Below are 12045 nucleotides of genomic sequence, written 5' to 3' on the forward strand. Positions count from 1 at the left end.
TAATCTACTTATCATGTAAATTAAAACCCCAAGATAATTTAAGCTATCATTTCTCATAAAGCTGGGTTTTTTTGTACAAATAGTTATGGACCAAGCCGTGGGTCCGCGTTACTGTACTTTAACTAATTTCATCTGAATTTCACGAAGGGTTGATTTTATATTAATTAATGCAAAAGATTTCAAAAGGTTATATCCCCAGAGAAGACTTACACCACAGAGCAAGCATAGCATCCTTTCTTGCTACTCTCACGAATTAAGAATGCACCGTCAGGTTTCCCATAAAGCAAGTCCTCTGCTTGTACTCGATTGATATCCTCAACAAACCAGGTTTTCTCATCATAGTGGGGCAGGTTTTCATCTTCCTCATTAATAAAATAGTTCCTAAAAATTAAATGTTAATATATTATTCTAACAAGTTACTTCAATCTAAAAGCAAATTCATAAATAAAACACTCTTCTAAATCTTTAAACCACAAATGACAAAGCAAAATTGCAATTAGTTGGGTGTTAACTTCATTACTTGCTATGGTGCAGAAAGCACAGAATTCATATGTTTCATCCAATAAGCTGAAATACGAATATCTAAATAACAGTGCTTACACATCCAGATTTTGAGTAGCTATACTCAAAGTAGCTTATACATCCAGATTTTTAGTTTAGAGGTAGGTCTCTGAACTCAAGTACCTATAGGGTACACTTTAGGCAATTCAATTCAAAAGAGAGTCAAAGTTCTCCATTAAATGCCCTCAAGTGACAATAACAACCAGTATTTGGCATGTATAAACAAGGTGCATGTCTTATATTGATAACAAAGCCCTCTGACAGAAAGGTATATAGAGAACTTACTCATCAGCATCCTCATTCTTAATTCCCAGCCAGGCATTCAGACGTTTCTGTCTCACTCCTTTGTGATTGAGCCATCTGCCAGAGGGAAGACACCAGTGTCAGTAGCTATGCAACTCTGACTGGACAAAGTAGGTATGTCTGAGCCAATCAAACTTCTAGAGTCTATACTCCTTGTTTTTCCTAATTCCACAAGAGTAGGCAAAGATTTCCCAAAATTAGTGTCTCAATTACTTTTATTTCAACTAACAAGATGTTAATCTTTTCTGGACAAAGGCAGAAATTAGGCACTTCACTTTTCTTTTCTGGAAGATGTGCCACCACAAGCACACACATACTCGCACTCACACACAGTGGGACATGTGTTTCTGAAAACATTAGTTAGGTGAGCATGCTGTTACATTTGCAATCACTAAGCCTGAGGATCCACTTCCTGTGTGACCTACTGAATTGAGATTAATATTTTAACTAAAAATTTCAAGTTCTGTTTTTGCATTTAAGCAAGCCACAAGAAATTCAGGGTGTCAATCTGAGTAATTAATATGAGTGAACTTCATTACCAAGAAAATCATAGTATCCAGGCCAGGCGCAGTGGCTCACACCTATAATCCCAGCACTTTGGGAGGCCAAGGCAGGTGGATCACCTGAGATCAGGAGTTCGAGACCAGCCTGGCCAGCACAGTGAAACCCCGGTTCTACTAAAAATACAAAAATTAGCTAGGTGTGGTAACACATGCCAGTAATCCCAGCTACTAGGGAGGCTGAGGCAGGAGGATTGCCTGAAACCAGGGGGCAGAGGCTGTAGTGACCCAAGATCACACCACTGCACCCCAGCCTGGGTGACAAAGTGAGACTCCATCTCAAAAAAAAAGAAAAAAGAAAAAAAGACAAGAAAAAGAAAATCATAGTATCTTAAAATTTACCGGTATTTTAGATGTAAGATGAGGTAAACCAGAACATTTTGTTCCTTTCAGATGGCCAACAGTCTAAAACTAGGGTGGAGTGGAAAACACCTTCATTCATCACTACCCATTTATGATGAAATCTGAATGATAAGCAAGGCTCCTTATCATTCAGGTTTCAGCATAAACACCATCGCCCCAGGGAGAACTACCCTAACTGTCCCAACTAAGGCGGTCTCCAGTCACTCTCTACACGTTACCTTGTTTTATCATCTTCATAGCACTTAGCTAAAATCCATTATTTTATATTTTTGTTTCTTTTGTCTGTCTCCCCAGTGAAATGTAAGCTGCCATCCTGTTCCCAATTATTAAGGCAGCACATGCACAGAGATATTCAGTAGTCAGTAAATATTTGCTGGTGGGTTTCTTTTAACAAAATCTTCACAACTCCAGGATCATCCTGTATCTCTCTCTGACCCCAAGTATCCAAGATAACTTGGCATCACACCTAATGTTAAAGTTCTGTTAGACAGATTTCAGTCTTCCTCAGTAAGACCTGCCCTTTAGTTAACTTGAATTTCATTTTTTATGCTTAGCAAAATTGGAAAATAGGTAATATGTGATCTTGATACCACTGATTTAGTAACAAACCCCCTCCCCTACTCCATCACTCCTCTCATCAAAATATCCAGATGCCCTCCTCTAAACATTCTTATCACCCAGTCTTCAATCCTTAAAGAAACTGACCTTTTCTTTATCAAAGAAACAAGCACACTGGCTAAAAAGGCGTGAACTTAAAGAATACACCACATTTTCTCTTGAATCCCCATGTTCTTTTAACCACCAACCTCTTTAAACTGAGCCCTCTTTCTGCCACACAGAATGTCAGGAATCCGTTTCCTAACACTTTCCTAATTAAAAAAAAAAAAAGAAAAAGAAAAAATGCTTTTGCTCCACCCTCCATTTATAAAGGTGCCGACCTTCTGAATTAGACAGCTTTTCCAGTCACCCAAAAGTCCATTTCAAAGATTTAACTAGTTCTGAGTCCTTACATACCTATTAACAGTGCCAAGAGCTGATTAGATTTTAAAAATCATTTTCAACAACCTCAAATAACTTCAGTAAATGTGTTAATTCACGTTTAATGTTATTGAATAATGCACTGATGACAAAGGCAATAAATTCTACAGGAAAAATCTGAGGCAAAACATTCAAAGACCTAACATCCAGTTCTGATTCTGTCAGTGTAGTAACTGGGTTGTAAAACCAATTAGATTTTCAGAAAGGACACTATATATACATATTTTTTGGCATGGTTTTGAACTTTTCTCTCTTTATACCTCAGCTATCTCTTCTTAAAAAAAACAGGGAAAATACTATCCCCATAGATTACATCAAAGTAATCTTAAGAAATACAAGACAGGGGACCTCCTCTTTCAGCTTTGGAGCCCTATTTCCTTTGTCTTTGCATGGGGAGTTTCTTCCTTCTGTCTTCTCCTTTCTTGACTATTAAACTTTCCACTCCTTGAAACAAACAAACAAACAAACAAAATGAAATACAAGACAGAAAAAAAAAGCTGGTATTAGTATATCTTTTCTAGCCCTACCCCAGCAAGTACAGGAAAAAAAATGTATATATAGTGTCCTTTCTAAAGATATAATTGGTTTGACAACCCAACTACACACTTTAAGAGTAAGAGAGGCCGGGCACGGTGGCTCACGCCTGTAATCCCAGCACTTTGGGAGGCCGAGGCGGGTGGATCACGAGGTCAAGAGATCGAGACCATCCCGGTCAACATGGTGAAACCCCGTCTCTACTAAAAATACAAAAAATTAGCTGGGCATGGTGGTGCGTGCCTGTGATCCCAGCTACTCAGGAGGCTGAGGCAGGAGAATTGCCTGAACCCAGGAGGCGGAGGTTGCGGTGAGCCGAGATCGCGCCATTGCACTCCAGCCTGGGTAACAAGAGCGAAACTCTGTCTCAAAAAAAAAAAAAAAGAGTAAGAGAGCTTGTGTTTCAGTCTAAGACAAAAGGATTAAGCTGGGAAGCCCCTGAGAGATAAGAATAAGAAAAGATATTTTGAAGCTGAAGCCATAGTCCTGGAAGAAAGTAGACACTGTCTGGAGCCTGGCTGAAGTAGGAAATGGAGTGACAGAAAATGGTGCCTCATGCACAGGGCATCCTGGATGGAGAATGAGGTTTTAAGATACGGCATCAGCTGGGCGCGGTGGTTCACGCCTATAATCCTAGCACTTTGGGAGGCCGAGGTGGGCAGATCATGAGGTCAGGAGATTGAGACCATCCTGGCTAACACGGTAAAACACCATCTCTACTAAAAATACAAAAAATTAGCCAGGTGTGGTGGCACACGCCTGTAGTCCCAGCTACTCAGGAGGCTGAAGCCGGAGAATCACTAGAATCCGGGAGGCCGAGGTTGCAATGAGCCGAGATTGTGCCACTGAACTCCAGCCTGGGCAAGAGAGCAAGACTACGTCTCAAAAAAAAAAAAAACAAAAACCAGATGCAGCATCTGTTGGCGGCCAATGATGAAATTACCATAAAGGACACATTGGAATTTTTCTCAAACAGCCAGATGGCAAGACCCAATGATTAGGCAGAGGAGCACCCAATGACAGCAGTCAAGTGGGAGGTACAGAGGACCTTGTGCTCCTCTAATTTTCTGGCACTACTTCAGGATGATATCCTTAAATGATCCAAGTGTCAGTGTGTATAGAAGGTAGGAATGATAACAGAGATTAAGTATTTTTAATATAACCAGGCCAGTGGGAGCTTGGAATACATTTAATTTTTTTAAAAAATGAGAGGCCAGGTGAAGTGGCTCAGGCCTGTAATCCCAGTATTTTGGGAGACCAGGGCAGGTGGATCATGAGGTCAGGAGATCAAGATCATCCTGGCTAACACAGTGAAACCCTGTCTCCACTAAAAATACAAAATATTATCCAGGTGTGGTGGCACACGCCTGTGGTCCCGGCTACTCAGGAGGCTGAGGCAGGAGAATTGCTAGCACCAGGGAGGCGGAGGTTCCAGCGAGCCGAGATTATGCCACTGCATTCCAGCCTGGGCAACAAAACTCCGTGGCAAAAAAAAGAAATATTTTTAAGAATGAGTCATTATTTTAAGAAACCCAAATTATCACTAAAGGTATGAATGTAAAATAGTGCAATCACTGCACAAAACAGTCTAAGCAGTTCTTCAGTGAAACACAGAGATTTACCATATGATCCAGGAATTTCACTCCTTAGTATATACCCACAAGAAATGAAAATATATGTCTATCTAAAAACCGGTATATAGGCCGGGCGCGGTGGCTCAAGCCTGTAATCCCAGCACTTTGGGAGGCCGAGGCGGGTGGATCACGAGGTCAACAGATCAAGACCATCCTGGTCAACATGGTGAAACCCCGTCTCTACTAAAAATACAAAACATTAGCTGGGCATGGTGGCGCGTGCCTGTAATCCCAGCTACTCAGGAGGCTGAGGCAGGAGAATTGCCTGAACTCAGGAGGCGGAGGCTGCAGTGAGCCGAGATCGCGCCATTGCACTCCAGCCTGGGTAACAAGAGCGAAACTCCGTCTCAAAAAACAAAAAAACAACAACAACAAAAAAACGGTATATAATGTTCACAGCAGCATTACTGAAATAGCCAAAAGACAGAAACAACCCAAATTTCCACCAACTGATGATGATTAAACAAAATGTGGTATAACTATACAAGACTATTATTTGGCCATAAAAGGAATGAAATACTGATATATGTGCTCTCCTCCCGCTGCCCAAGATGCTGAAAGGAAAGAAGGCCAAGGGGAAGAAGGTGGCTCTGGCCCCTTCTGTTGTGAAGAAGCAGGAGGCCAAGAAAGTGGTGAATCCCCTGTTTGAGAAAAGGCCTAAGAATTGTGGCATTGGACAGGACATCCAGCCCAAAAGAGACGTCCCCTGCTTTGTGAAATGGTCCCGCTCTATCAGGTTGCAACAGCAGAGAGCCATCCTGCTGTTAACCAGTTCACCCAGGCCCTAGACCGCCAACCAGCTACTCAGCTGCTTAAGCTGGCCCACAAGTATAGACCAGAGACAAAGCAAGAGAAGAAGGAGAGGCTGTTGGCCCGGGCCGAGAAGAAAGCTGCTGGCAAAGGGGACATCCCCACTCAGAGACCACCTGTCCTTTGAGCAGGAGTTAACACCATCACCACTTTGGTGGAGAACAAGAAAGCTCAGCTGGTGGTCATTGCACATGAAGTGGATCCCATTGAGCTGGTTGTCTTCTTGCCTGCCCTGTGTCGTAAAATGGGAGTCCCTTACTGCGTTATCAAGGGGAAGGCAAGACTGGGATGTCTAGTCCACAGGAAGACCTGCACCACTGTTGCCTTCACATGGGTTAACTCGGAAGACAAAGGTGCTTTGGCTAAGCTGGTGGAAGCTATCCATACCAATTACAATGACAGATATGATGAGATCGCCATCACTGGGGAGGCAATGCCCTGGGTCCCAGGTCTATGGCTCACATCGCCAAGCTCAAAAAGGCAAAGGCTAAAGAACTTGCCATGAAACTGGGTTAAATGTACACTGCTGAGTTTTCTGTACATAAAAATAATTAAAACAATACAAATTTTCCTTCAAAAAAAAATACTGATATATGCTACAACAGACAAACTTTGCAAACACCATGCTACGTGATAAAAGCCAGTCACAAAAGAGTACATTTAATATTATTTCATTCACATGAAATGTCCAGAATAGACAAATCCATAGAGACAAAGTAGATTAGCAGTTGCTTAGGGCTAGAGGAAAGGGGCAATACGGATAATAAGTAAAGGGTGCAGTGTTTTTTTTTAAGGTGATGAAAATGTTCTAAAATATGTGGTGATGACTATAAATACCTGTGAACATAGTAAAAATACTGCATAATACACTTTAAATGGGTGAACTATATGGTACGTAAACTGTATCTCAATAAAGTTGTAAAAACAAACAAAAACAAAAAAATGAAACCAGAACACACCACCATCCACAGAACTTTGTTTTTTTGGATACGGAGTCTCACCCTGTTGCCCAGGCTGGCATATAGTGGGGTGATCTCAGCTTACTGCAACCTCTGCCTTCTGGGTTCAAGCAATTCTCCTGCCTCAGCCTTCTGAGTAGCTGGGAATACAGGTGTATGCTACCACAACTGGCTAATTTTTTTTTTTTTTGAGAGAGAGTCTCGCTCTGTCACCCAGGCTGGAGTGCTGTGGTGCGTTTTTGTCAAGTTGTCCTTGTTTGGATCCTTCGACTAGGTGATAAGCACTGGAGGGGGATGGCCCACCTTGGACATGGGTTTTGTTTTTTTTTTTTTTGAGACAGAGTCTAACTGTTGTCCAGGCTAGAGTGCAGTGGCATGATCTCGGCTCACTGCAACCTCTGCCTCCTGGGTTCAAGCAATTCTCCTGTCTCAGCCTCCCGAGTAGCTGGGACTATAGACATCTGCCACCACACCTGGCTAACTTTTTTGTATTTTTAGTAGAGATGGGGTTTCACCATCTTGGCAAGGGTGGACTCTAACTCCTGACCTCTGGTGATCCACCTGCCTTGGCTTCCCAAAGTGCTGGGATTACAGGCATGAGCTACTGCACCCGGCCACAGGGATCTCCTTTATCTGCAACACTCCCCCACAAGCCAGTACATATATTACTTAAAACTCATCAATTTCCTAATAACATAAAAAACCCCTCATCATTATGTACATATATTATTATGGCCATTATTCTTTATTTTAAATTTATGAATTTTTGGTTTAAGAATACTGTAGTCCCTACTTATCCATGGAAAATAGTTCCAAGACCAAAAGACACCTGAAGCCACAGACAGTACTAAAGCCTATATATACTGTTTTTTCCTATACATACATACCTTTGGTCGTTTAATTTATAAATTAAGTGCAGTAAGAGATTAACAATGATAACTAATAATAAAATAGAACAAGTATAACAATATGCTGAAGTAAAAGTTATGTGAACATGGTCTCTCTCAAAATGTCTTATTGTACTATACTCACCTATCCAGTTTGTGGCTGACTGGGGGTACCTGAAAACATGGAAAGCAAAACCACAGCAAGCAAAGCCATGGATCAAGGGAGACTACAGTACCAGAAAAGGTAAATGGGAATCATGAAGGCTAATCTTAAACTCATGAGGAAAACGAATTGCATATTAACAAAATTCCTTTTTTTGAAAGGGAATTTTTTTAAAAAAATTATACCTAAGAAATTTTTAATGTATTTATATAATATACATAAAGCATATAGATCTTAAGTGTACTGATGATAAATTTTTACCTATGTATAAACCCATGGAACCCCACTCATATTAAGATTCAGAACATTTCCAGAACCCTTAAAGGCTCCTCATGCCATTTTCCCATCAAAATTCCCACCATAAATAATCACTATTTTTAATTCTCTCATTATAGACAGATTTTACCCATTCTTGAGCTTCCAGTAAATGGAACTATATCATAGAAACTGGTTTTTTTTCCTATATTTAAGAAATAAAATTCTGTATTTAAACATTCAAGAATATCCTACTAGTAGTACACCAAGATCTCAGCAGAAAATCACATAGAACCCTTGCGGGCTATGCAGTGGCCAGTCAGGGAAATGACTACATCCAAAGAGGGCTTAAAGAAAGAATGACAACCTTCAGCTAGGTATCACAGAATTCCAACCTGTTCCTTTAAAACAGGACCAGAGAGAGATCATGCAGCAACTCAATATCATGGAGCCATGCTAATATGCAGCACATATTTTACTACCAGTCTTCTTCAGGAATACACATTTCAGCATTAGAATATATCAAGTCCACCAAGTCCAGAGGCAATTCTCTGTTAGAAACATCAAAGCATGGACTATGAGACACTGAACTATTCTCCTTGAAGCAGCCCTTCCCAAAGAAGTAACGGTTGTCTGTGTCTCCCTATACTTCTGAGTTGTCCTTACTTGTAGGTCATCAATTTGTCATCCATAATGATATCTAAACTCTTTTATATTTGTTATTGTGTTTTTGTTTTGGTTTGGTTTGGTTGTGTGTGTGTGTGTGTGTGTGTGTGTGTGTGTGTGTGTGTGTGTGTGTGTGGTTTTGTCTTGGTGTTTTTTGTTGTTATTGTCCTTTTTTCTGTTTTGTTTTTTCTTTCTTCTACAGTTTATACAACCCATTAAAGAATGGGTTACCATCTTCTGAAAATTCATAGGCTGAAATTTTTTTTTTTTTTTTTGAGACATAGTTTCACTCTTGTTACCCAGGCTGGAGTGCAATGGCACGATCTCGGCTCACCGCAACCTCCACCTCCTGGGTTCAGGCAATTCTCCTGCCTCAGCCTCCTCATAGGCTGAAATTCTAACCCTCAAGGTGATGGCATTAGGAGGTGAGTACTTCGGGAGATGATTAGGTGATAAGGGGAGAGCCCTCATGAATAGTGTTAGTGCCCTTATAAAAGAGGTCTGATAGAGACCCCTAGCTCCTTCTGCCAGGACATAGCTATAAGGTGCCATCTATGAACCAGAAAGCAGATCCTCACCCCTCATCAGACACCAAATCTGCCAGTGCCTTGAGTCGGGACTTCCTAGCCTCTAAAACAGTGAGAAATTTGTGGTTTACAAGCTACCCAATTTATGGTTTTTAGCAACCTGAATAGACTAAAGTACTACACTTATTCATGTTCCTTGGGATGGTATATTCCTTGTATTTCTTACTGCTTTTCAGGGCAAAGAAGGACTGCCATTCATTGCTTTGTTGTATAGCATAGCCTTCTTGGGCCTTTCTTCAGCTTCATGATGTGACTAGAACCACATGAGCATTCCAAGAACAGACATATCCTACTTTCAGATAAGAGCACCTCCTTGACTTGTTTACAAAGCTCTTCAGTATGCTATATACACTTGGCTTGACTTTTTTTTGGCCACAATAGCAAACAAAAATAATCTCTTGAGAGGGTTGTTATTTAAAATAACAGCATGGTGTAGTTGTAATTGTTCACCCCCAAAAATATCACCTTAGGCCGGGCACAGTGTCTCATGCCTATAATCCCAGCACTTTAGGAGGCGAAGGTAAGCAGATCACTTGAGGTCAGGAGATCAAAACCAGACATGGTGAAACCCCATCTCTGCTAAAAATACAAAAATTAGCTAGGCATGGTGGTGCACACCTGTATTCCCAGCTACTCGGTAGGAGAATCACTTGAACCCGGGAGGCAAAGGTTGCAGTGAGCCCAGATCATGCCATTTCACTGTGTGTCAGCCTGGGTGACACACAGAGACTCTTGTCTCAGAGGGGAAAAAAAAAAAATCACCTTAAATCTTCCTCTACTGAAACTCTTCTGCCACAGTTCCAATCTCTAGGTGTATATTTCATCCTCTTTCTTTCTCAAAGAACCCTGAAGTCTACGGAAAACCCAGAGTCAAAGGTCTCTGCTCAGTCTTCTCCTGCCAGTGGTTTGAATTGAGTGGTGTTACATGCATCAAGGTCACCCATAAATGCACTGCAGAACAGTCTATCCATTAGCCAGAACTAAACCCAATATCTAGTATCTTCCTTTTTCATGCATTCTGTGCTATGAAGCAGTTATTTATCCTTCTAAAAATCTAATTCACATATTTTATTCTGATAATATCTTTCCATTTACATTTGGAAATGATCTATTATTCCTATATTTGGCTAACTCAAGTTTTCCCTAATATTAAAGATAGGTTTCACTACTCAAATTATCTCAAGTGCCTTTTATAGACACATTTCTGTTATTTAAATAAATAATGTCATTTCTTTTTTTTTATTTATTTATTTTGATTCTCACTCTGTTGCCCAGGCTGGAGTGCAGTGGTGTGATCTTGGCTCACTGCAACCTCCACCTCCGGGGTTCAAGTGATTCTCCTGCCTCAGCCTCAAGCAGCTAGGATTACAAGCATGCACCACAATGCCCAGCTAATTTTTGTATTTTTAGTAGAAACAGGGTTTCACTATGTTGGACAGACTGGTTTCAAATTCCTGACCTCAGATGATCCACCTGCCTCAGCCTCCCAAAATGCTGGGATTACAGCCGTGAGCCACCATGCCCAGCCTAGAGCCTATTTCCCCTCAGAGGAAATAGAAATTCCCTGCTCAATTCTACTGTGTAAACAAAGATTCTGATTTTTGTGTTTTAGGCAAACATTAATCTGTTCTTTTTAAGGTACCACATTTTACTCATGCCACAGCCAGCCCCAGATTATTTCCAAGGCATTTGTATAAATCGGAGTCCTACATTCTGGTTTGTTCCACACAGTGACTTCAGATTAACCCTGGTATCCCTACAAACATGAAGCCCACTTTCCTAAAATCTTACCATCTTACTGGCCAATTCTCAATTACAAATGTCTTCTTCCACCTCTACTGTCTCTAGTGCTGGTAATAAACCTGGCGCTGGCGTCTCCCTCCCCATACACTTCCAGACTACTTACACAAGGTGTTGATCTCGGATCTTTCGCAGCTGGATCAGGTCAGGTTTGATACTATTCATTTTTTTATCTATTTCTCGGTTGTCCAAAGCTTGTTTCTTCAAATCCTGCTCTAGACGCATTTTGCTATCATGAATCTCGCCCAGACGTGATTTCAATTTATCATAATTCATCATAATTCTGTAAAAATATGTGACATGTTAAGGCTAAAATATGAATCAAGCAGAAAGATCCCACTGTGTGAGCATGGTCCTAATATCTTTCTTTTGGGCAGGGGGGACAGAGTCTTATTCTGTCACCCAGGCTGGAGTGCAAGGTGCCATCTTGGCTCACTGCCACCTCCTTTCAAGTGATTCTCCTGCCTCAGCTTTCCCAGTAGTTGGGGTTACAGGCACCTGCCATCACGTCTGGCTGATTTTTGTATTTTTAGTAGACATGGGGTTTTGCCATCTTGACTAGGCTCGTCTCAAACTCCTGACCTAAGGTGATCCACCCTCCTCAGCCTCCCAAAGTGCTGGGATTACAGGCATGAGCCACTGCCCCGGGCGAAGTCCTAATATTTTAAGTGTGGTGAACGTTTGCTTTTGCCTGGCCCATATCCATTCCCATTTCTGGTATTAGCACCCTAATTTTCCCTGGAGGTAAGAATTCGTGCCCCCTCGCGGATCCAGGGATGGACACACACACGTGGCCCAGTCCGGCCAGTAAGAATATTCCATTCTACCCTATTCCCTCCCCTCAGGCCACAGTGACTGGTTCAGGAGTAGGAGTAAGACTAAACTGACCCAATGAGAGTCAATTCTAGAACATCTGCTAGAAGTA

The 12045-nt window shown here is 41.4% G+C and overlaps 1 protein-coding gene and 1 pseudogene across 6 annotated transcripts in view; one reads left to right on the forward strand and one right to left on the reverse strand.

Annotated features, from left to right (window-relative positions):
* Positions 1-12045, reverse strand: part of PIK3R3 (phosphoinositide-3-kinase regulatory subunit 3) — a 100437-nt gene that overhangs the window by 5813 nt on the left and 82579 nt on the right. For all 6 annotated transcript variants that reach the window (XM_074380748.1, XM_074380747.1, XM_074380746.1 and 3 more), the window contains 3 exons: positions 11227-11403; positions 847-921; positions 211-381 (listed from right to left, as the gene is read on the reverse strand). In XM_074380748.1, the coding sequence (XP_074236849.1) occupies positions 211-381; positions 847-921; positions 11227-11403 (423 nt within the window). The remainder of the gene's footprint in view (positions 1-210; positions 382-846; positions 922-11226; positions 11404-12045) is intronic.
* On the forward strand, positions 5294-7022 carry LOC120366108 (large ribosomal subunit protein eL8-like; annotated as a pseudogene).

The sequence above is a fragment of the Saimiri boliviensis genome, chromosome 11 (genome assembly GCF_048565385.1).
Source record: "Saimiri boliviensis isolate mSaiBol1 chromosome 11, mSaiBol1.pri, whole genome shotgun sequence".
NCBI lineage: Eukaryota > Metazoa > Chordata > Mammalia > Primates > Cebidae > Saimiri > Saimiri boliviensis.